At 39.1% G+C, this 27,054-nt stretch overlaps 1 protein-coding gene across 1 annotated transcript in view; it reads right to left on the minus strand.

Annotated features, from left to right (window-relative positions):
* rint1 (RAD50 interactor 1) overlaps positions 1 to 27,054 on the minus strand; it is a 52,280-nt gene that overhangs the window by 4,643 nt on the left and 20,583 nt on the right. Inside the window, exons 9-13 of the mRNA XM_067581424.1 lie at positions 20,221 to 20,358; positions 10,370 to 10,464; positions 9,335 to 9,439; positions 7,699 to 7,919; positions 3,855 to 4,035 (exon numbers count right to left, since the gene is read on the minus strand). Coding sequence (XP_067437525.1) covers positions 3,855 to 4,035; positions 7,699 to 7,919; positions 9,335 to 9,439; positions 10,370 to 10,464; positions 20,221 to 20,358 — 740 coding nt within the window. The remainder of the gene's footprint in view (positions 1 to 3,854; positions 4,036 to 7,698; positions 7,920 to 9,334; positions 9,440 to 10,369; positions 10,465 to 20,220; positions 20,359 to 27,054) is intronic.

Genomic DNA, 27,054 nt, shown 5'->3' on the forward strand with positions numbered 1-27,054 from the left:
TCAGAAGAGACAGGCCTGATGGAAGAGGAGGAGGGGTGCTTTTTTATGTGAGATAGAACATCAAACGTGAACATGTGGTTTACAATGCGGGTAACACGTTAGAATATGTTGGGATAAAAATAATGTTATCCCAACAAATGTCTTTTAACATCATAGATATCTATAGGCCCCCTTCTGCAGATGACACTATCTTCTATGATCAACTCACAGAAGTCTTGAAAGAGTGCAATTTTAACATAGGATTATTATTTATGGGTGATTTTAATGTGAACTGGGAGGATAAAACTAAGAGGAAAAAACTAAAAATGATCACAGAGAAATTCCAATTAGAACAACTAGTGAAAGGCTCAACTAGGATTGCAAAATGTTCCAATAAAAAAACTGATCTGATATTTACTAATAAACCAGAAAGAATAACTACAAGTTATAATTTAATCACTGGCTTATCAGATCATAACCTAACCCTATGTGTGAGAAGACTGACTAAAAATAGATTTAGGACCACGGCAACTAAGACAATGATCCCTCAATGCATACCCAGAGCTAAGCAAGAAGAATTTGTTAGTGAAATTAACAGCTTGAACTGGGATGATGTACTTTCCTCTGATGATCTGGACTATGGCTTAGATACTTTTAACTCACAGAATCAACTCTGTGAGGGAAAGATTTAATGTGAGGATACAGATAAAATCTAAAAATAAAAACAATTTGCCGTGGTTTAATGAAAATTTGTGGAAACTAATGAAATCTAGAGATGCTGCACTAAGGAAGGCAATTAAAACTAGAAGAGACACTGACATGCTGATTTATAAAGGTTTAAGTTACAAAGTTATCCAAGAGCTAAGAGAAACTAAATCTTGTTTTTATCTCAATATACTGAATGAGGCAAAAGGCAACAGTAAATTGATCTGGAAAAACATCAATAATCTCACAAGGAGGGACCCAAAATTTTTTAGGAGATTTTAAACTCAAAGTACATGGAAAGTTAATTGAAGATCATCTTACGGTTGCTTCTGTCTTTAATATTTTTTTTCTTGAGTCTGTATATGAATAAGAAAAAAATGTATGAAAAGGAAACTGGATGCTACAGGCCAGGTTTTCGTGCTGGTAGATACTAATGAGTTACAAATAAACAAAATCATCAGCTCCTTACAGAGCTCCAAAAATTTTGGTCCACATTGTATGCAATTTGGCTTTAGAGCAAATCATTCCACCGAAACTGCTACCTTGCACTTAGTAGAGCAAATTAAATCAAGACTTGATAAAAGATGAGTTAGTGCTGTATTTTTAGATCTGCTTAAAGCATTCGACACAGTCAATCATGATGTTTTAACATCTAGAGCACTGGCATGGATGTCTTCATATTTATCTAATAGGATACAACGTGTAAGGTTTGTGATGCACTGTCCAGTAACGTGAAGTGCACAATAGGTGTTCCACAAGGGTCAGTGTTAGTTCCCCTATTATTTAGCCTATACATTAATACTCTCCCTCAACAGTGTCATGATGTAGAAAAAAAACAGCTGAGTTAGCTGCTGCTAAGCTAACAATTGCATTGGAAGGGATCACACATTGGCTTGATCAATCATGTCTGAGTCTACCATGGTACAACCTCCTAACACTGATATTCTCATCAAAGATGAAAGGACTGACACAGTCACTGATTTTAAATATCTTGGTGTGACACTGGATCCAAATTTTGACTTTAAAACATGTTAAATAAAATGGTTAAAACTATTAATTGTACTTATTAAGTATGACTTAGCAAATTTTAGACATTAGAAACTGTCTCTCTTTGGAAGCAGCCAAGATATTTATCTATTTATGGGCAGGCTGGAGAAACAGCCATAAAACCTTTTGAGTCCTTGTACAAACAAGCTCTAAAAACTCTGGACAAAAAGCCAATGCATTTCCATCACTGTAGGGTACTAGAGAAATACAATTTACTGAGCTCTGAGAATTTCAGATTATTCTCAAATTTGTGCCTAGTTTATAAAATTTTAAATGGTTTAGCCCCTCATCCACTTTTTGTACTTTGTGTACACTTGCTCAGTGAGTTCTATTAGATCCTCCAGAATATCCTCTACACAAGATTGTACCATACCATTTTGTCGCACTGTATTTGGGCAGTCAGCTTTCTCTGTGAAAGCCACAACTCAGTGGAATGTCCTACCTGATGATGTGAAGAGCTGCAGTTCCATCAGTACGTTCAAAACCAAATTAAAAAATCTGCTAAAAACTACTCAGCTCTGTAACCACTGAATCTCATCTCATGGTCTTCTCATAAACACAAATAATTTTGCTTTTAATTTGAGAAGCTTACATTATTAATTTCTAGTTGACATTGTGGATTTATGTGATGTGCTATTGTGTGTAACTTTGTATTTTGTGTCCTGTGTTTTTTTTGGCTTTGTACTGTTTTTATATTGTGCTGTTACATGTTTTAATTGTAAGGGAAAGCAGATGAAAATTAGCTTTAAGCTAACTCTGGTGCAGTGCATCAAATGTTATCATGTATGTTATGTAAAACTGTACATTGTTCCAATAAATACAATACAACAAGTTTCTTCTGCTCTAACCATTCTTTGGAAGAATGACTTGTGTGTTTGGGGTTGTTGTTTTACTGCATGACCCACTTTCTGTTGAGCTTTAGTTCACAGACAGATACCTTGACATTTTCCTATAGAATATGCTGGTACAACTCAGAACTCATAGCTCCTTCAATGATTGCAAACCGTCCGTTCAGAGGCAGCAAAGCAGGCCCAAACCACGATGCTACCACCACCATGTTTCACAGATAGATGGGTTAAGGTTCTTATGCTGGAATGTAGCCTTTGCTCATCAAGCCAAAAAGTTTGATTTTGGTCTCATCCATCCACAGAACACTTTTTGAGTTATCTTCTGGTTTATCCACATGGTTTGAGCGAACTGTAGACAGCAGCAATGTTCTTTTTGGAGTGAAGTGGCTTTTTTCCTTGCAACTCTGCCATGCACACATTGATGTTCAATGTTCTCCTGATGGTGGACTCATGGAATATTGACTGTAGCCATTGCACGAGAGGCCTTTAGTGTCATAGACATTACCCTTGTGGCCTCCCAGAGTATCACATGCCTGCTCTTGATGTGATTTTTTGTTGTTTGACCATCCCTGGGGAGGGTAACAATAGTGTTGGATGTCCCCCATTTGTACACAATTTGCCTGACAGTCGACTGGTGGAGTCCAAACTCTTTAGAAATGATTTTGACACCCTTCCAAGCCTGGTGAGCATCAGCAACTCTTCTTTTAAGATCCTCAGAAATATCCTTTGTTTGAGCCATGACACACTTCCACAAACCTGTGTTAGGAAGCTCAGACTTTGATAGTGAAGACCCAGATTTCTCTTCTTTGCATAAGGCAGGGTCTCCGAGACTCACACTTGCTTGTCATCCCATTGATTGAAACACTCAACTCTAATTTCCTCTTCAAGTCAACTGATAATCCTAGAGGTTCACATATTTTTGCCATGCACAAATATTAACATTGGGTCATTTTCCTCAATAAATAAATGAACAAGTGTAAGGTTTTTGTCTCATTTGCTAAACTCTTTATCTAATTTTAGGACTTGAATGGAAATCTGATCATGTTTTAGGTCATATTTATGCAGAAATAGAGCAGATTCTAAAGAGTTCACATAAACTTTCAAGCAGCAGTGTATATATGTCACTATATAACATTTTAGTTATCTAAACTGTCTCTGAACAGCTTGACTATATGATCCCTGCTATGAAGTCTGTTTTTAGTACGGTCTACCTATATTTCATATTAATATGAAACACAAACAGTGTAGTTGATTAAGCAGGTACTAATCTCTTACATCCTGGTAGAGAAAGTTGTCAAGTCTCTCCGCAAGGCCCTGCCAAGCCTGCTGGAACAGGGAAAGACTCAGGATCTGCTGAAGGTTCAACAATCTGTCCCTGACACAAAGCATCATGGGACATGCTGAACTAGACAAGGACATGGTGGACTGGTCCTGCTGGGATGGTAGAGAAAACCACCTAAAGAAAAGACAGAGATGAGAACAAGCATGAAAGAGAAGAAATCCATATAATAATAAGATTAAATAAGATAAAATAAGATAATCTTTATATTCTTTGGTTGCTCTACTCAGTGAAATTAGTAAAACAAACACTATGTAAAGAGAAAATAATCAATCTTCAAAGCAATGTAGGAGACACAGACTGTTTCATATTTTCTTAATCTGCTATTTTAGATCTCCTCTACCTCTTACTGCTCCATTATACTGATCTTTCTGCATATTAAAAGAGCAACATGTCCTCTACAAGCTTTGCTGTGGTTTTAGGCAGTCAGCATCTGAGACTATATGTAGTTTCTTAAAGAGTTATGTTTTGTGCTTCAATCAGGGTTTGTACACAATTTGAAATGAATTACTATGACTTTTCAGGGATTCATTGTATGGAATTTGCCTTAGTTTTCATTCCGTGAATACCTGAAATATATGTATGTGTTATAACCACTGTATATATACAGGGTTAAGGTTACAAAACTTTCACTGTAATATTACATACATAAACCCATAGTTAATACCAAGCTATTACTTTACTTCATCATTACCTCTTCATTATTAAAATATCACCTCACTATTACCTTGTTATACCAAAGTGTAATGTAAAGCTATTATATTACATCCTGAGTGATCCTGTTAGCATGTTAATGAAGTTACCATTTATGTGCAGTGTGCTTAGAGGTGTAGTGAGAAGCGTAATGTGCATAGAGGCATAGAGTGAGGTGTAATGTGCATAGAGGTGTAGTGTGAGGTGTACTGTGCATAGAAGCATAGTGTGAGTGAAATGTGCACAGAGGTGTAGTGTGAAGTGTAATGTGCATAGAAGCATACTGTGAGTGACATGTGCACAGAGGCCTAGTGTGAGGCATAATGTGCATTGAAGTGTGTGAGCTGCCAGTGCTCTGTCTGTACAGCTACACGGGACGTGTTCTGACCCAATGTTGAGTGTAGGTCACCCAAGTAGCAGTGTGGAAATCATCACATTCCATTGTATGTCGACTCTCTGAGCTAATCAGCTATTCCGGGGCTCCTGCTAACTAGCCACATGCTGCTAGCTCTCTCCACCTACAGCAGCCCCACATTACACTGCATAGAAACACAAATGAAGTACTAGCTGCTGTCTTGCTAGCATGCTGCTCACCCCACCACTCCTTTTTAGTCACTATGTTAAACTAATCTATACAACACAGAATGGAAAGGATGTACAATGAATACAGAAATATCAATCACTAATTTCCTTCAAGTAATAAGGTGGTTGCCATAAGTTAACAAGACACTACTATGATGGTTAGGGTCAAAATGCCAAACTCGACACTTCAAAACAGGAATCCACAAACCAATGGGTGACATCACGGTGACTATGTCATTTTTTTACAGTCTATGGTTGGACCCACCTAGAGACTAAGACCCGCACCAGCTGACGAGCCTAGAAAATGGAACTGAAAATTTCATCAACCGCTGGATCAGCTCCACACTATTTGCCACACAAGGACACACACATCTGGGGCATGTACTACGAAGCAAGTTCAACATACCCGGGATATCTTTTCGTTAGCTGGCTTCACTGAATCTAACATTGGCCCTCCAGATAACCAGTGCTATGAAGCTGGCTATCAACTAGCTCAGTCAACTCTGGGTTTCCCTATCCAGCTACAAGCGCATTCATGTGAAAGAGACGGGGTTGTTAATTACAAGTGACATCATCAGAAGAAGTACTTCGTATTTTATGAGATGAAACAGTGATACCAAGTACCTGTGGAAAACTTCTGTCTTAGGGACAGCAAAGTCATATTGAATGAAATGAAATGTACACGATAGCCTGTAATCATACACCAGAATAACAGGATGTAGAAACACTAGGAATAATTTCCATATACTAGAGCTAGACTAAGCCCTAAAATACATGTAGGAATTATTATATATGACTTAAGTATAGAGTGAATATTTTTTGCTATTTAGTTGGATGATGAAGAAACCATTCTGAATATGTAGAAAAAAACAAAAGACACAAAAAACAAACAAACCAAAAAGTAATGCCAGACTGTTTCTGCTAACAAAGCAGTGTTGAGGTCTATCTTACCGAAATGTTTCATTTATAATCATGGGAGTCAATAATCAGTGTGTGGATTATTTTTTCTGATAAAAGATAATCTTTTGTTTTTAGTTCCAATTATCATCACACAGTTGTTTCATGTTATTCTGAGCTAGTGATGGAATCAGAGTGTAAAATCATCCACACTGTTAGCTATCACTCTGGAGATAAAATAAACTTTGCACAATTAAAATGCAGCTAAAATCATCATTATGTGTTTAGTGCCGTAAACTATCTCACCGTTTGCTGGAAACTCTGCTTTAAAACCAGAGTGGAAACAGAAAGCCTGGAATAATATAATGTTTGTACTGACCTATAAAAATATGTATTGCTCTTTTTTACTTGTCACTTTATTGTAAACTCATGTTGGAATCCTGTAGCAATGATGACATCTTTTTTCCATTGGTCTCATTGATCAGTGGTCAGGGTGTTGACATGTTGTGATCCGATCCTCTGAAGTTAACCTGTTCTGGAGCAGGTTAGCTGTTCAGCGTAAGTTACCGTTGCGATGTACCCCAGTATAAAGTGAACCACCGTCGTAATCCTGAAAACTCAGAGCAACACCTGAAGTAACCTTGCTAACCCCAAAACCTGCTTCATAGTACAGGCCTCTGGTAACTTGCAAGTGCAATCATAAAGTACAGCTGACATCTAGGCAGAGTTAGCTAATGGATTGTGTGTAAATTGATGCTGAATAATTATTTTAATGCTGGATGCTTGGTAGGACTTTGTTGTAAATTTATTTAGTTTTTAATCTAGTCTTTGACGAACTAGAGTTTGCTGCTCAATTTTTAAAGTTATGCTTTCTCTCACTTCCTCTACTAACATGCTGCATACATCCCCATTCCAATATTGGAATCTCAGTGTAAGTAGGGAGTTAGTATTGTAGTAACCACCAGTGGTTCAGACCAATCAGTGTTACGAATCCAGCTGCCTTGCAAGGTAAGACAGTGATAGATAGATGGTTCATCCAATCACCTGCCAAGTATTTTTTGAAAGTGCCTGTCCTTTTCCAAACAGTTTCTATGGATGACTTCTCAAATGGTTCCGTGTAACAAACCATCTGGTGTGTCCTTGATGGAAACTTAAACTTCCCACCTGGTGCTCATAATCCTTTGAGTTGTTATCTCTCAACCAACTCCAATTACCTTCATTACATTATTATTCTGTTATATATATACAAATTGCAGATCTGGTTGTAGTATAATTATAACTTAAATTCAAACACTAGTAATTTTAGTAGATTTTCCATTTATTTTGATAATTTTAATTACTGATTTAAATTCCAGCTTCTGCTGTTATTTAAGCAACAACTACTTAATATTTTAATCTGAGCAGCTCAAAGTTACCATTGGTTCACAGGCTTGTGTTGACAGTTTTTATGGTATTGATCAATGCTTTCATGTCAATTATACCACAATATACATTTTAGGCTACACTGTTCTTATCATACCCACTCCAGCTGCATATGAAAGGGCTTTCTTTGTTAAAATCACTCGGAGACCATTTAATATGGTACTCATCAATAGGCTGTTGTCTCACCTGTCTTGGTGGTATGGTTTGGCTTTTTCTGTGATTTCTCTCATAATCCCATCCAGCAGTCTTCCCATCATGTCTCCTTTCAGTCGCTCCAGTAACGCCAACAGACCTTCAAATAGAGAACCCTCCAGAGAAGCCAGACGACCCACCTCCATCACCCCCAGGCCTCCTAGTACCACTTCCTCACCGAGTGAAACTGCTGCCTGCTGCAGTTGTAGGAAAAACTGAGGAATAGAGAGAATAAAGGATGAACAGGATAAAGGGTAAAGATAGGTATGAATGAAGGGACTGGTAAACACAGGTTTTAGGTTTTAGGTGAAGCTTGTTCTCACATGAATGTTATGAGGTTATTAGTAACTCTGGCACAAAGTGTGTGGCACCAAAGCGTCAATAAAGTGCTCTGTGCACCTATTGCCCCTGGCAGCATGGCCATGTGTTCAATGAAACTTTGCACAAGGAACCTATTTGAAAACTAATTTCAATTGTGCTGAGAAATAGCACAGTTTAAAAAGCTAACTTTATAAGAATTTGTAACAATATACTCATGTGCTTTTCTCCATTTGTATAAAATTAGATGTAGTCTCAGATTTCTATAGACCTAACTGATAATTAAGTTAATAGTTTATCAATTAGTAAACGTGGTTGCTGGTAAAGTTAATCAGGATATTCAGGGTGAATATTGTGCACAGGTGAGCCAGTCTTTCCAGAACCCACAAGCCACCTGACACATCCTGGCATCATCCATGGCCTTTTAGCAGTGCTCCAAACTGAAGTAGACTGAGAGTGGACATGTATGGTACTTCTTCTCTGTACAAGGGTTTAGGAATGTTGTGATGAGCTGGGAGCTGATGGAGTCGCCAATTTCAGTTGTAGACTTCATAGTTCAATAATAAATCATAGATGTAAAGTAAGATTTAGTGTTGGAGCTATTCGTTTTTGTAATATTTAATAATTAAATATTTATTTATTTATTTTGTTGCAGTTTTGTTTTGAAGAATATGGTTGAATTAGTTTGATTATAACATTAGTATTATTATTTTAGTTAATTTGAGTACTTGTTAATGCTTTTGTTTTGAAAGCCCTGGGCAACTTGGGCACACCAGGTACATCTACATACATGGGAGGGCAAGTATAATACCAGCAGGCAGCAGGAAGGATTTATGTTTTTTTACCAGTGCAAGATAAGTGGCAGGCTCCATTGTTCTTTGTCTGTTTGCTTGCTGAAATGGTAAAATAAACCGCACAAAACATCATGCTTGCCTGGACAATGGACTTATTTTCCCTGTGTAAGACTCGCTCCTTAGGTGCCTCCGTGGCTGTTTTTGAGTATTTTGAGTTTGTTTTATTATCATTATTGTTATTATTTATTTATTTATTATTTAATTGAGGACAAATCACCACTACATTTGGGTTGTCTTGTATATCTAAAATAAAGGTACTTAAAGAATAATTGGGGCAGCATCATCTATTTCCCTTTCCCTACTTTTTTTCAAATGACATTTTAAATTTCATTTGAAAACAAGGGGCTGGTGACTTGTGCCTGAGTGACCCAAATGACAACTGTCCAGCCATGGCCATATCCAGCTGGTGCGGTGGTAAAAATGCCAAAAATATCAGATAAATAAATTTATCCACACACCACATTGTCTCCCCAGTCTCCCAGGATGGTGGAAATGTAGTTAACAGCATTAAGGATGGCACAATAACGGAGACCGAGTGGACAACGAGACTCCTCCTTCATCACCTGTAAAGAAAAAAATAACAACACCTCTGTCTCATTCATTTATGTCTTGTGCTTTTTGCCCATTGAAATTGATTTCAGTCTGTAAATAATTACGTGAATTTTGCAATTGAGACCATAAAGACTCATTGAAAAAACTGATTGACTTTGTATTTCTAGTTGTGGTTGTTGCCACTTGGCTATAATGTCTGTGTTTTACTCAAAGAGTGGAAGCTAGTTAGCCTATTTTTAATTCCTGCCTATGATCAAATTACAGTATTGTCAGTTGGAAGCAAAATTTCACAACCCCTTGATAACACTAATGTGGGGGGCACTATCACTGCATGGTTGGTGACATGACAGGGAGAAATGAGCAAAAATGCTGCATAGACTGCAGGGTATGTTTCAGATGCGGCAGTCACACACAAGAACTTGTTCTTGCCATTGTATACCCTAAAACATTACACAGATCAAATACCAGAAGCCATAAATCTGTTATTCAAATCTATTAATAAAATATTAATATAATATGTGAAACAGAGTCTATTTTTACTTTGATTTTCTATTTAAAAGAACCGAAATGCCTAAAAAGGCTCTTAATTACTGAATGATGCATACTTCTGACCCAGAAGTCAGACTTCAAACTTTCAACCAGAGAGTGCAGTGTAGTAATGCTTTTCCTCCTGTGGTTTAAATAACTGTTATTTGAATATTATTGTTCAATAAAAAGCATGAATGAAATGTCCACTGTGAAGATAATCAATTGCGACATGAATTCCACCCTATCCCTTGTGTCTCTCCTTTACTTTCATTACCTCTGTTTTCCTCATGATCACTGGCCTCTCTCTCCTTTAGAGATGCTTTGCGTCTTTAGTGACCTAAAAAAGCTCAATGTCTTCATTCATTATCTGTGTGTTTTCTTCATTAATACCAGAGCATTTTTGTCATCATTACCTGTGTGAGTCGTATACGGAAATCATCCACCAGTTCTCTCTGTAGCTCCAGAAACTTCAGTTGTGCAGAAGGACAAGGCAAGGCCCGGTAGCGCTCTGACAAAAACAGGATGATAAAACATACAGAACTTTTTCAAAATGTTTTATATTCTCTAACAGCATACAATACTACCAAGTACAGTGTTTTTTGAAAGTTTGTGAACCCTTTAGAATTTGCTCTATTTCTGCATAAATATTACCTAAAATGTGATCCAATTTTCATGCAAGTCTTAAAACTAGATAAAGATACATCAACGAAACAAAAACCTTGCACTTTTTCATTTATTTATTGAGGAAAATTTTTACATATTATCAATTCATTTGAAGGGAAAAATAGAGTCAGGTGTTTCATTCAATGGGGGGGGGGGGCAATCAGTTGTGAGTCTGGGAGGCTCTGTCTTATTTAAAGAAGAGAAATCTCGGTCTTCACTATCAAAGTCTGAGCTTCACAACACAGGTTTGTGGAAATGTGTGATGGCTTGAACAAAAGAGACTTCTGAGGACCTTAGAAGAAGAGTTGTTGATGCTCACCAGGCTGGAAAGGGTTACAAAGCCATGTCTAAAGAATTTGGACTCCACCAGTCGACTGTTAGGCAGATTGTGCACAAATGGAGGACATACAACACCATTGTTACCCTCCCAGGAGTTGTCAACCAACAAAGATCACACCAAGAGCAAGTCAAGGGGGTCACAAGAGACCCTAGGGTAACGTCTACGAAACTAAAGGCCTCTCTTGCAGTGGCTAATGTAAATGTTCATGAGTCCACCATCAGGAGAATGTTGAACATTAATAATGTGCAAGGAGAAGGCCACTACTCTCCAAAAAGAACATTTGCCTCACACAAATATGTAAGATTGGATCATTTTCCTCAATAAATAAATGAATAAGTTTAATGTTTTTGTCTCATTTAATTAATTGGGTTCCCTTTGTCTAGTTTTGACCTAGTTTAGTCTAGATGAAAATCTGATCACTTTTTAGGTTATATTTGTGCAGAAATAAAGAAAATTCTAAGGGGTTCACAAACTTTCAAGCACCAATGTATGGCTTAAAGGTACCCTGTGACGTTTTTGATTGCAAGCGTAACTATGAAGCAATTTTTGAATCTCATGCATGCACACAACATACACAAGCTTGCGGGTCACATGATTCACTGCCAACAGTTTCACACTATTCCACAAGTGGTGGTGACACAACCAGAAACACAGCAATGGCAGCCTCTGCCATCAGTGTATGAATGTGTGTGTAAATGTTGGCATGTATTGTAAAGCACTTTGAGTGGTTGATAAGACTATGTAAATAAAGTCAATTTACCATTTACCATATATACTGCTGGGCCCATGATTACAAACAGCCTTTTGATAACCAGCTTTGAAGATAGGTGTCACTATAGCTGTTTTCCATACAGTTGGAAATAGCCCCTGGGAAAATAATTACCTGGCAGATAGGGGGTGCTAGTAACTCTTTAACAGTTTTAAGCATTGAAGTGTCCATACCACATACACACCTGGGACACACAGCCTGTGTGAGCAAAGTATGTGTGTGTGCATTGCTGAACTGCTGCTTCTCGCATGTGTTGGGCCTCAAACCACAAGGTCACACAGAGAGGGCCTACATGTACCAGCTGAGGCCTGATCACAAGGTGCTTTTTCCCCTGAGACAAAGGAACAGCGCCAAAATGCTGCTTACAGACAATATGAGTCCATTACAAACTCCATATCCAGTGATGCTTTGCAGATTTCACACCTTGACAGGAAACAGTCAACATACAGTCTCTCATTGGCAGAGACGCTCCTGCACAGCGGAGCGTCATGACGACACAGCCACGACATCAGTGCCCCTTTAAAATCAGAGAACACCCTGAAAAATATGCACTCCATGTTGAACTGAACTCCTGTCCCCCTGTGAGTCAGCTTGACTAATGGAGGCAACACCGTGCACATGTTTTTCCCTCACTGAAGTCTTTCCCCTCGCTGGACGAGATGTGACTTCGCCCATGTTCACCCGAACACCATCCCTGGATCTGAGAGACACCGCTGCTGCAACCAGTGCTCTGAATTTCCCTTGCAGAAGGAAGAAACAGAGTTTCTTCAGGAAGACATGGAACTTCTCTGCCCTGCTCTTTCTACACTGGGTCAACTGCTGTTTTCATCCGCTGCGCCACCGAGGACCAGCTTGCCGTGAGATTCGCCAACAGCGTGAGGACAGCCACTGTCTGCATTTGAGCCGAGGACAGAGTTGGATATAGCCGGACAGAAAGACGGACTTCACACACACCCTGCTCACTTTCTGAAGCAACCAAGTAAGAGGTTTAAGTCTGGGCAGAGGCAGTGTTAGTTGTGTGTTCTTTTCAGCATCAGTGCTGTTGTTTAGCTTTCAGCTTTTAAGCTTTATTAGGGACCCAGCCCAAAAGGCAGGGTGAGGGCGAGGACCCTATTGTTTTTCATGTGTTTGTTTGTTTGTTTGTTTGTTTGTTTCTTTATTATTACGCCACTTAAACCCTAAATTTGACCCCCTAAACATGCTCAAAAACTCACCTCTGGTGAAAAATTTGATGAAATGTAAAAATTAACCCCCAAAGTGCCAAAATGTGCTCTCTAGTGCCACCTATGTAACTAAACTGGCCGCCACGGCCGTAGGAATGTCATAGAGAGATCAAACCAAAACTCAATTATTCGATCAAGACCTACAAATCATACACTGACACTCCTGACCTACATCCAACAGGAAGTCCGCAATTAGCCTTTCAAAATAAGACTTTGCTCCAATTTGGGCCCCCGAACAAACGCTATCTCCTCCGAGGGCGTTAATGGTATCGGCTTCAAACTTTAATAGGTAACTTATGACACTGTGCTGAAAAAAAGTTGTTAAAAACTTTGTAATAACTCAAACAGTTTGGATTTTATAAGCCCTCAAAGTTGCAGTGCCACATCACACCTTACAATGTAAAACAATGGGGAGGCAATCTATGGGCATGAACTTTGTGTCAAACAGAGGCTTCTGACATCTAAACTAAAAGTCTGACCACTTTCAAACCTGTGTCAATGGATTCACCATGAAATTTCCTACTAAAAAATATGAGTTTTAATGTAAGATTTGGCCAAAAAGTGTACTCTAAAATCCTCCTCTCCAACTCCTGGTGATATCACTCCCTCGGTGCTGTGAAACATTCTGCAATACACACTCATTATAAAATCACAGGAGGAGCAAGAAAAGACTTTAAAACTCACACTCTAATATCTCAAAAACAATAAAGGATAGAAAAAACATGTAAATTCAAGATTTGTAGGTCAAAGTCTCGTGACTCATTTAAAGTTCAAATGAAGTCTGTATCTAAAACTATGTGGAAGCAGTAAATGTTCAAAAAGGGGTGGGTTCACTCACACTCTCTATTCAAGTGTATGAGTATTTTTCTGTGTCCAGCTGCAGTTACTTATTGTCTCTACCCACCTGACAGTACACATTTCTATCAAACTTTGACTGGGTCATGTGGATTAAAATTCTTTACTTTTCTAAAAATAGACTTGATGAAAATTAGGAAACTAATTTGTTTTACACACAAACTCATCAGGAGTTTTCAATTTACTAATTGAAATTCAAGCGAATGGGCCCAAAACTTGCATGATTTTGATGACACAGGTGTGAGCAAGACAGACATGTCTCACCCTGCAGAAAATTCTCATCCTGTCAATCAAACTTCAAAATAAAATCACACACTTGTAAGAAATATTCCTCATTTTTAAAAAGCAAAATGATCTGCCAAGGATCCCGACGGGCCAGAGTGCGAGGTCCCGACCAACGCTGCTTGCAGCTTTAATTGCTATTGTTTTTTGTTGTGTGAATTGACGGACCGCTGTGTCCATTTGCTCTGCTTTACTCTGAGGAGAATTTAAAGTCTGCTGCCTGTTTAGTTGTGTTCACCATGCTAGACTGTTTTGTGTTTGTCCCGCTCAGGACTACTGCTGTGTTTGTGCCACCGTGAGTGAGTAAGTAAGTTGCTTTGTTGATCAGAAACCAGACAATGTGCGTTACAGACTGCCATCCATACAGACAAAGGAACTGCCTCTCTCCCTCTCACGATCACTTTCTCTCCTTCTTCCCTCTCTTGCGACTAACATGCACACACACACACACATACACACACTGACACCCTTTCACACATCTGATGGTCAGATAACGTCAGATAAAGTGCTGCTCTATTCGCTACTATCTGCCATCAGACACGATTGTTACACGGAATTTGGTGAGTGCAAGATGCCGACCACCTGGCGACGCCATCTTGCTATTGTCTAACCCAGACATCGCCATACTTCCGCCATTCAGTTCTTGTGTGACATGACTCCCTCCCATAGCCAGGTCTGCGTCGCTGACTGACGACGTCATCACATCAGGCCACGTCGTCATCTTGTCTCTCTCTCTCACACACACACACACACGCGCACACACGCACGCACACACGCACACACACACGCACGCACGCACGCACGCACGCACGCACATTCCCCTGCATGTGTTCAACCCTGTACATAGCTGTTTGTGTTTTGCTTTGGTAGATTAGATTTTAGAACAGTAGTTTATTGATCAATAACATATTGTTAAAAGTGGCTGATTGAAGGAGTCAGAGCTCGAATTCAACCCTTCTTTGTTCACCCTTGAATGTTGATATCTCTCAGATATTAACATTCTAGCTGAACTCCTTTTATGAGACTACCTTGTTCGGTTATTGGTCCCGGTTTCCGGGTGGTGCCCCGTATTTGTTAATTCATATTAATAATTCCATTAATTGTTATAATTAATTAATTATCATTGATAATTAATCATTATTGCAAATAATCAACTGTGCTCCCCACAGATCCAACAGTTGGTGCCCGAATTATTGATTGTTATTAATAATCTCTTGATTTAATAATTCATAATTATCTATGAAAATATGAATTATTACTAATAACCAAACGCACTCCTACCCGTCCAGACACATGCTTGCTGCGTCCACACAGACAGCATTGCTGATGCAGCACCTCTGCTGTGCTGCTACTGCCAGCCCTATCTTTCTACGTAGAGTTTGGCTTTGATAATGGCCATCAACAATAGCATGTTTCATATCATTTCATTATAAATTTCATTTATATTTAGTTCCGTCAGAAAAAGATTAAGAAGCATGTGCTCAATTGTTAAAAATAAATAAATAATATGTGAGGTGAAAGCGGCTTTCTTTCTGATGGGTATGGTGGGGTCTGGTTGGGGATACTTCTGCGTCAGCCACATACACTCCTCACAAAGGACAGGGTTTTTTTTTACTGATTATATTAATCATTCCACCAGTTAAACCCCTGCTGTCACCACTCCAAGTAAAGAAAATCACTCCAGACGACACCAAGTTCCCAAAACGAGTCAGACACACTCCGATAAACAAACCTCCAAACTGTCAGGAAGGAAACTTGACAACAAATAAGGGAAGTAACAACACCAAACCTCCAAGTGCTTTCCTTGTGGTCTTTCCCTGTTATGTTTTTAATGTTTCCTGATTAGTTTTGCATTGCCTCTTGCCTCACCAATAATATTTATGAAGAAGTTAGCCTTGGCCTTTCTCAATTCCTTAATTACCTTGTTTCTTAATTAAATGCATTTTCATTTATTATGTTCTATTTTAGATTTAAGAGCCTGTTTTAATGTATGGTCACGTTTTGTCATTAATCTCCATACATCTGAGTTCAACCAGGGCAGGCTACTCTCTTGTCTTTTCTTGATCTTGGCTTTTCTAGTAAATTCATCTATTGTGTTCTTAATTGTCGTTAGTAACATATCACTGTCTGAAGCTGCACTAAAGGAAACAGACTGGGGTAGATGCAGAGGCGAAGTTCTCCAGTTCACTGTTCAGTTCAATTCTTAACTAAAAATTAAACCATTTCTTTTGTTGCTACGTTGCCATAACTGTCAAGTTGTGATCAGATAGAACAGTTATCATATTAAAGTTCTTGATGATTCTTTGAGGTTTATTTCTGAAAATCAAATCAATCTGAGTTTTGAGGAATTACTTATTCTACTTGGACCTTTAACTAGCTGGGTTAAATCTAGGCTAGACAGGATCTGCTTTAAAATTTTCCTACTTGATTTATCATCCCAGTTGATGTTAAGATCTCCCATCAAAAGAATCTCTTTCCTTGAATCACATTCCTTGAGTATACTCTGCAATTGTTCATAACACATATTGGTAGAAAGAGGGTGGTATATTACAAAAAGGAGAAAGCACATTTGATGTTACAAGATTACATCTAGTCCAATACATTCCAGATTGTTACAAGATGACCACTGTATTCACTCTCACTTGAAAGTATTTCTAACATATATCATCACTCCACCGCCCTTTCCCTCAGGCCTATTGCTCCTAAAGATGTTAGCCAGGTATAGTTAATGCAGCAGATGGAGAGTTTTCATGCAGCTGTCAAGATTTGAATCTCTGATCAGGTAAGCTAAAACTGCAAGTAGAGATTAATATATTATCTATATTTTTGGCTGCACCAGCCACAGACCAGCCCTACAACTGTGGTTGACTGACTGACTAAGTCACTGAGTGATGAAGTTCCCCCATTGGCCATTGCTTTTTCAAAATGAATTGGGGCGAGATGATGGAAGTGGAGGACAGTGGCAAAATGCAGAGTGACAGTGTTTCCGGCTTAGAGCTCTGACACCCTCAGCTCTGGTTTTAAATGCAGTGAAGTAAACTAAACTCCTGTTTAAACAGATGCATACCAGCATCTCTGCCGTCTCCTCCTCTACTGTCTAGTGTGATTAACTCTTCAGCTAACAGCACTGTCAGCAGCTAGCAGGAGAGACGCTCTGTGCTGCACTTGCATTTTATAACTGAACTAATACCAGGACGCATTTTTTTTTATTTCTGAGACATTTTCACATCTCAAACAATGAACAAAAGCATTAAAACACGAGTCTTGCAGGTAAAACATGCAACTCATGTTGCTGTTATATCAGTTTAGTGTGGGGTGGCTGCTTTGCAGGTGTGCTTGATTTTACTGTAACTGCAGTAACTGGGTGGAGATGAACCTCCTGAATTTGCACCCAAAATGCTGTCAAAACTTTTACTGACAATTTCCACTGCACCCTCCATAATTCTGAACTGGGAAAGAAGCAGAAAAAAGGCACATAGAGGCATGAGAGAGAGCGGACAGTTAAAGCACCCCAAATAACAACAAATCTGACAAAACACTCAGTAGAGAGTGAAAAACGAGAGATATCCGCAGAGTGACACAGATGAAAGAGCCGGGGGCATTAACAGATAATTAGAATAGTTACAATTAAAATTAAAATAAGTTCTCTTTCAAATCAAACATCTTTAGATATGAGTGGATGGATATACACTCTTTGCAAAAAACCAAACAAACAAACAACACACCAGCTAGGCCCAGAGAAGAAACTACCAGTGCAGAGACTGAGTCAAGTGGTCCTGGGGCCTGGGCATATTTGTCAGGATGTGAAAATGCACCTGCTGGTACCTTGATTATTAATTTTAATGTAAACGAAGACTCTGTTATACACATTACATTTCCTCTAGATTTTTTTTTTGCGAACTCCAACCTTCAAGTTCAAACTGCACCTATGTGCACATGCCCCTGGCACCGGCAGGTAAGCAGTCCACCAAAGCTGCCTTGGATCCCTACCGGCACTGCACCGCACGACCCACCTCTCTGGCCAGGGGCAAACCAGAACAGTGCCCGGGAAGAAAGGGAGACTGTCTGCAGACAAGATTGAGATCAGCTGCTGGGAGTCTACATTTGGAGACAATGCTGTCTGCACTGGAGAAGCATGTGGGGCATTTGAATTGCTTGTGGTCAATTGTGGAGTGGGGCTGGGGTTTAGATGAACATCTCCTGACAGCAGCAGTAGGATACAATACAATCTTAGCAGTTTTCCAACCTGCCTGTTGCTGCTGTGTTCCCCGCCCAGATCCAGTGGCAAAAGCTTGGCCATCTTCAGCTGGAAGGAGAAAATAGCAATGTCGCTTTGTCCACAAAAGTTGATCCTTGATTTTTCAGATAGAAGGCCCATTGATCCTCAATGTAACACCAGGCATTGCAGCTGGGTTTTGTGCTCAGGCCCTCCAACGCATTGCAGATGGATTGCAGGGCGGCTGTGGCTCAGGAGGTAGAGCGGGTCATCCACTAATCGGAAGACTGGCGGTTCGATTCCCGGCTCCTCAGTCCGCATGTGTCCTTGGGCAAGATACTTAACCCCAAATTGCTCCAGATGGCTGTGCCATCAGTGTGTGAATGTGTATGAGTGATTAGATTTCCTCTGACAGGCAGGTTGGGACCTTGCATGGTAGACCCTGTACCCATTCAGTGTATAAATGTGTGTGAATGGGTGAATGCGATTTGTAGTGTAATAGCGCTTTGAGTGGTCAGAAGACTAGAAAGGCGCTATACGAGTACAGTCCATTTACCAAGGGAATCAACAATAATGGGCCACAGAGGAGGTATGTACAAACTCTGCCGTGTTTGTTTCACTGTATTGTTTTGGATCAAACAAGTTCTTGTTCATTTGATAAACATACAGATGGGTAACAAATAAAAATGAAAAACCAACATAAAGTGTTTTAGTAAGGTGTTGGGCCACCATGTGCCACCAGAACAGCTTCAGTGCACCTTGGCATTGATTCTACAGGTCTCTGAATTCTTTTGGAGGGATGAACACCATTCTTCCGAAACATATTCTCTCATTTGGTATTTTGATGACGGTGGTGGAGAGTGCTGTCTCAACACGTTGGTCCAAAATCTCCCATAGGTGTTCAACTGGGTTGAGATCTGGTGACTGTGAAGGCCATAGCCTATGATTTACATAATTTTCATACTCATCAAACCATTCAGTGTCCCCTCATGCCCTATGGATGGGGACATTGTCATCCTGGAAGAGATAACTGCTATCAGGATAGAAATGCTTGATCATAGGTTGAAGTTGATCACTCAGAACAACTTTGTATTGATTTGCAGTTCCCTTCCCTCTAAGCGGACAAGTGGACCCAAACCATGCCCAAATCATGTGGACCAAAATCACGCCCCCCAAGCATAACAGAGACACCAGATCCCCTCACTGTAGGGGTCAGGCATTCAGGCTTGTACTAGTTTTTCCATTAATTTGTAGTTGTTGTAGATGGGAATTAAATGGTTAAAAAGGCTAAAGGTTGGAGTTGAGTGAAGCCTGCCAAACCACTCACTCAGGTAAAAAAACTTGCTAAATCATCTTTCTTGTAGTTTTTAGGTGTGAAGGAAATACAATGCTAAACTACCTTGAAAATACAACCTGGTTGACATTAAATTGACATTACAGTGCAGGTAATGTTAGTCTGTTGGACACGCTAACAAGCACAAGATGTTATATCAGTGTCTTAAACAGTCTTTATATATGAAGATAAGTTTATATTTCCTCACAAATACTTGGACATTTAATTCCTTGTGTGGCTCTCTTAGATTTTTATTTGACTCATGGTATAATTTGTCCACAGAAGTTGCAGTGCTGTTATCCTCTCAATCTGAGTGAAAATGAGTTAAATTACCGATAAAAGTAGGCCTATTTGCTTTATACTTTTGTGGCAGAAAAATTAGTGACATGCCACAGAGACACACCTCATACCAGGGGACCCTACTTTCTTTGCAATGGCTCAAAGATCTTGGAACACATGAGACTTTGGCAGTCGCCCTTCCTCAGTGTGCAAACTGGCAACAGTGTTGAAGACTGCATGAAATGTCTGTTCAATGCATGCATAAACAATTCAAACAATCAAATCTGGAAATTAGTAGTCTTACCAGTGATGACCTGCAGCAGAGTCATGAAAGTCTCGGCACAATCTGGAGCCTTCAACTCATCCATATCACTGATATCTTTGTACTGAGAGCTCCATGCTCCCTCAGCCGACAGCATGGTATCCACCTTCTCCACTGCCACTGTATATACAGAGGAATACATGATGAGCAAGCTTACTGAGAGCATGACTACTGCATGTTTAAACGTGTAACTTGTATTACACTTATAAGAGATCATATGTTGTGTGATCTCAATACAAATAAATTATTGTGCAAATGTTGACATGCTGATCTTTTATTTTTGTTACATTTTGAGTGTTGTGGATATCAACTTGCAAGCTGTTGCTATAGAAGGATTAGCTCTCACTAGCTATCAAAATTCATAATTAATGCTGTGAGTAGGTATACTTAGGTATACACTAAAAAACGTTAATGAATATGTCATACATATGTTGCACATAGTAGGCCTGTACAATAATGCCCTTCTACCTGTGGTAAATAGGACACTGGTGCTATATATATATATATATAACTCCATTGCTATTAAAAGCTAGGCACAGTGACAGTGGAGTGTATAGCAAAAGTCATGTACAATGCGTATGTGATTTTAGCAACAATTTAGGTGTTGCTTTCACAAATGTGCATAGAGCGTCAGCCTTTTCAACACATAGTATGTCAGCATGTGCAACCATATGATGGCAAAGGTCTAAACAACTTTACAATTAAATACTAATAAAAATGTAGGAAGTTATAAATTATGCTAATTTATGATAAAAGATAATTTTGTTGTAAATTGGGGTCTGTAAGCAGTTCTTATTACAAAAAAAGAAAAAAAAGTTTCTGTGAACCTAGTGTGGTTTTATTTATATAAAATTTGCAGAAAAGTTGGGGCGATTTAAAGCAGAGATTTCATGCAACTACATAGTGTCCCAACCAGTTTATATCACATATTTTGTTCTATTACTTGAGGCTCAATTCATGTAAAAAATGCCCCAATCAGCATGCAATTGTACTGTCTCGTTCTGTTTTTTTCTGATTATCACTACAGTTCAACTGTATACATGCAGCATAAACAGAAATCTAGGTAGTATAACCTGCAATCCTATAACTTTACCAAATATTGCAGTGCCCGTTCGAAACGTGCATGTGTGAAACAGACCGACTGCTTATTATTTCTCGAGAACTGCATATGTATGTATCTATTGACAAAATTAAAACAATAAGGAATTAATCAATTAAGTGGTTTTAATCCAACCTAAAATGATGAGGTCGGTCTCCCTGTTACCTCTTTAACACAGCGGCTCGCTGTTCGCTTGTTTATTCAAAGTTCATTAATATTAATATTAATATGCACATCCTTGGGTCCTCAGCAATACACCAAATCGATCGTATGAACAGTTCTCAAGATATGAGAAAGACACACATACATACAGACAGACAGAGATTCCTTGCTTTTTAGTTAGATGAACCCCAGTGTCAGACATCCTGCAGTAGTCTTGAACGTACATGCCAAGTTTCATTCACAGTACACAGTTCAATAGTGGACCTTAAGTTTCTTAAACTTTTTCAAGTCATTATGATCACAGATGTAATCCCACCTCTGACCACAATGTGGGTTGAAATGGCAGGGTGGCGCTGTCCATATTTCTGCTTGTGGATGCCACAGACAGAAGAAGAAACAGAATCAACGTTGTTTATGGGGTATTTTTATATATTTCTCAAGAACTGCTGTCCAAACAGCTTCACACACGACTACACTTCCTTGGGTCATCAGCAGTACACCTGCCAAGTGTGAGGTGGACTGGATGACCTGTTGTCGAGATATGCGAAGGACACACATACATACAGACAGACAGAGATTTCTTCCTTAATAGTTAAGACTAGTGCAGTGCCCGTTCAAAACACGCCTGTTCAGAACAGGCGGATTGCTTATTATTTCTTGAGAACCGCATATGTATGTATCAATTAACAAACATATCAATTAAAATGATAAGGAATTAATAAATTAAATGGTTTAAATCCAGACAGAAACTTCACCAATGAGACTAAACTGAAGTTGAACCATAGGAGCAGTTTATGCCTTCCACTGGTTGATTCTGCTGCCAATCAAACATGTCTGTGCTCCTATTGGCAAGTCATAGCCCAGAAGCCCCACCCCGCTGTGATTTGACGGTGTTGATCAGCCCCTGCTGCACCCAAACACAGAGCTGAGCAGCTCGCTGTTCGCTTGTTTATTCAAAGTTAATTAAATGTGTCACAAGTCCAAACAACTTGACACTGCATTTCCTTGGGTCCTCAGCAGTACACTTGCTAACTGTGAAGTCAAATGAGAGCCCAGAAGCCCAGTGATGTCCAGCTCAGTGATGTGACAGTAATTATATCAAACAGCCCCCACTGCACTCAGACATGGATCTGAGTGTCTCACTGTTCGCTTGTTTACTCAAAGTTTATTAATATATAATGTGTCACATGTCAAAACTGCTCCAAATTCAACACAGCATGTCCTTGAGTCCCCAGTAATACACCCACTGAGTGTGAACTAGATCGAATGCACAGTTCTCGAGATATGCAAAGGACACACAGACAGACAGAGATTCCTTCCTTTAAAGAGACATCTTGCAGTATGTCTTGAACATACATGCCAAGTTTCTTTCGCAGTACATAATTCAATAGTAGAGCTTAAGTCTCTTAAACTTTTTCAAGTCATTAACACCACAAAGTGGGATGCAATGGGAGAGTGGCACTGTCCGTATTAACCCTCTTTGCGCAGGAAAAGGAAGAAAATTAACACTGTTCATGAGGTTTTTTTTTTTTTCTATTTATCTTTCAAGAGCCGCTCATCCAAACAACTTCACACTCAACACTGCACTTCCTTGGGTCCTCAGCAATACACCCATCAGGTATGAAGGAGACTGGATGAACGGTTTTCAAGATATGCGAAGGACAAACACACATACATACATACAGACCAAGTGGGTGGCTCCCAGTCTGAGAAGTGGCGCCAATGCAGAAGTGCCTTAAACCTGCATTCTTTCTAATGGCCATCAGGGGGCGACTCCACTGGCTCCAAGAAGTCTATGAGAAAATGACCCTACTTCTCACTTGATTTATTACCTCAGTAAACACTTTCCTAATCAATTTATGGTCTCAATCGCTAGTTTCAAGTCTTCTTCTATACATGATAATGTTCATTTTGTAAATTATGGCCCCATATTAGAGTTAAAATAGACGATAGTGTATAGCACGGTATGCTTTAGGGCATGGCTACATTGTGATTGACAAGTCGCTACCACGGTGACAATGTCAATTACATAACATAACCATGGCATATAGGCGTAGCTGCTGCCATTTCACAGTGTGTTTTCAGTTCATGAAAGTTAAAGCCTCTGGAAATGTGGCTTGAAATCATAAAAATACATATGTGATGTCAAAGTTGAGTGAAAATCTGACTCACCTAGCTCAGAAACAGCTCATTTGGCAGCTAAAACCATTTCTCAGGACTGTGTGGGTGTGTCCAGATCACGTTTGATTGACAGCTCACTTTCAGCTCAAGTACCATTTTATTTTCTATTCATTTACTAAAGGTTTTGCTAATATAGAATAAACTACCAAATCTATCAAATGGACCCTACTTGGTTAGAGGGCTTGATTAATCGACAAACTAGCAAAACAGGTTAAACCACCCAAATCTTTGTTTTTATTAAACTATACCTCCAAGAGTATGATTGTCTTAGCATCTTCACATACATGAAACAGTTAGCATAGCTTAAATGTTTTGCTATTAACTTCCAAATCTATCAAATGGACCCTACTTGGTTGAAAGCTTGAATAATCCACTAACTAACAAACTAGGTTAGACCACCTGAAATGTGTTTTTATTTAACTATACCCCCCGGAGTATGGCTTGAATCATTTTAGCATCTTCCATTCACTTAGATGAAATGGTTAGCATTAGCTTTTCTATTCATAACTTTTGAGCTTATTATCAACTACCCCTGAGGGGTGTACTACGAAGAAAGTTCAACATACACAGGCTTTTGTTGTGTGAGCTGGCTTGACAAACCCTAAACTCGAGATCAGAGATAATTGGTATCACGACGGTGGATATGAACTTTCTATGTTAATTCAGGCTTTCTGCGCGTCCCCATGAAAGGGGGCATTAGGTGTGTCATTTCACTCTTTTTCCGCACAAAATCGACCTATCGCGTGCCCCCGGCTTCAGTCAGGAGGAAGAGATCATTATAATGGAGAGCTATGAATAATATAAATACATTATCACAGCAAAAAGCAACGTTGTTGCTGCAAATAAGGTGAGAGAGGAATGCTAGCAAAAAATTGCTAATCGTGTAAATTTGTTAATTAAAAAAATAATTTATTTATTAATTACATAATTAGTTTATATACTTATTTTACCACTCATTGTACTCTGCGTGCCTCCCACATCCAGAGCTCTTACTTTAAACTTGATGCAGCAGTTGTAAACATTATACTAGGTAAAAGGATAAGTGGAAATCACTTAAGATTCTGGCCAAATCAAAGTGAAATTGATATTATAGATTGAATATTTTCTGTGATAAATACCAATAGATTAATCTTTTTTTTGTATTCCTTCATTTTAGTATTTCCTCATTAGTTTTTTTATTTATTTATTTGAAATACAATTTGATAATGATAAAAGACAAATCAATTTTCTAATCGGTGCTCTAATAGCTGCAGTACCAGCAGTGTTAAACAGACTTGGCAGCAAATCAGGTGGTTAGTGAAAGGGCAGCACTTTTTATTGCCGATTTAAGCCGAAACTCAGAACATAACCTGCTCAAGGCCAGGTTAAGTTTGAAGTATAAGTTACCATGGTGATCTAGCCAGGTTAAAAGAAAGCCACCTTCGTGACATTGAAAACCCTGGCTTTATGCTCAACATACCTCGCTAACCCACTAATCTCGCTTGGTAGTACACCCCTCAGTGGTCTTGACTACTCGGCTAACTAGCAGACTAGAATAGACCACACATATCTGTTTTTATTGAACCATACCTCCCAGACTACGAAGCTAAGTGTTTTAGCATCCTTCATTCGCTTGCATGAAATCCACTCTGTGATTAATACAGATTTAGATGGTGTGCCCAAGTCTGCTAGTTAGCTTAACACAGTAACTTTCAAACCATGTCAGGCTAATTTGAATTCTCAATCTAGCTAAAAGCAAAGAAAAGTGCAATGCATTGTTTTCTCACGGGGGAGACGTCAGTGTTGTGAAGTCAGCTTGGCCGGATGGCCACGTCAATCATCTTTCTCCTAAATATGATTGGGCATGTAATTATTATGTAATAAATTCCCTTGCTTAGCCCCACCTAACTGTAACCCAGTAACAAGGGAAGGGATAGATACTTTCTAAAGAATTACATAGGCTATGTCAAAGGCTATGTTCTCATACTTTTTAGGTGTTAACTATATGCACATTAGATCCCAAATTACATAATTAATAGCCAATCATGGATTTGCCTTTACAGGGGCTTTAATGGTAACATTTTGGTCACCTAAAAAAAGTATTGTTCAGTGTTTGGTTGTAATTAAAGACTCACCAATGAGTCAGATGTTCAGTTTTTCTGAGACTATCAAATCCAAGATGGTGATGGTCAAATCGCTACACTCGAGGCTTCAAAACGGCAGTTCACAAACCAATGGGTGACGTCACAGTGACTACGTCCATATTTTTTTACAGTCAGAGATACAGACTGATAGAGATTCTTTGCTTTATACTGAGATTTTTCTTACTTTTCTATAATTAATAATTGGGTGTAACATGTTGTAGATCTCAATGGTAAGCCAGTTTCACAGTGAAAAGAATCAAAACATCCAAGGAAAACTCACACTAGTCCCACAGCATTTTGTACGTTTGATCAGTCTTTTCACTGAGACTTTAGGACACTGTTAAGATCCACTTTAACCGTGACACAAACTAAATCAGTCACTGTGCTCCATGGAGAGTGATACATTTTTGTCTGCTTGGTAAGTGCAATAATGTAATACAATTACAATTAAAGCTGCAACCAGCAATGATTGGGCCCTCGCACCTTCACATATGTTGGGGTGCGCCGCAGTTGAAGGGCTTTTATTGTGGGCATGAGGACATGTTCAGGACCGAGCTCTTATTGGACGTTGCACCAACAAGTTAAATGTCACTTCCTGTGTGCACTATGTGGTGCTAGACAACACCCACTAATTATCATTAATATGCACACATTGCTAATGTTGACTGTGTGTGCCCTATGATGTGTGTGTGTGTGTGTGTGTGTGTGTGTGATGTGTGTGATGTATACGCTTATTAGATTTTGTTGGTTTTGTGTGGTAGGAGGAGTGCTGTCATGCACCCATATTCTGCTTAAGTGCACACAATTTGTCTGATGATGTGATTCTTTGTAAGGATTTGCATTTTGCTTAAGAAATTAGTCGTTTGTGTTGGTGATAACTCTCAGTCCCTCCGTGCTGTTACCTCATTGCATTGGCCAGACTAAGTAAGCGTCTTGTTTTTGTTTCAGAGCTGGAATTGTCATAGGTAACTTTTGCAGTACTATCGGACAGGACACAGTAAGTTAGGCTGGTAGTTTGTTTTTTTCTGACAAGGGAAGAGGGGTAAGAGGGCTTAAGAAGTTTAAGAGAAACGGTTCACTATTAAACATAATGGTTGGAAAAGGTCAGCCTTTGCTTTTTATTTTCTCCATTACTATCTACCTTTGGTGTGAATATAATAAAACATGGTTATTTACGGGATGAGGGAGGGTCATGCATTTTTCCCCAGTCACTCAGGGAGGCTCAAGGAAAAATATTTGTGGCTCTACGGA

This window comes from Thunnus thynnus, chromosome 23 (genome assembly GCF_963924715.1).
Source record: "Thunnus thynnus chromosome 23, fThuThy2.1, whole genome shotgun sequence".
Classification (NCBI taxonomy): Eukaryota; Metazoa; Chordata; class Actinopteri; order Scombriformes; family Scombridae; genus Thunnus; species Thunnus thynnus.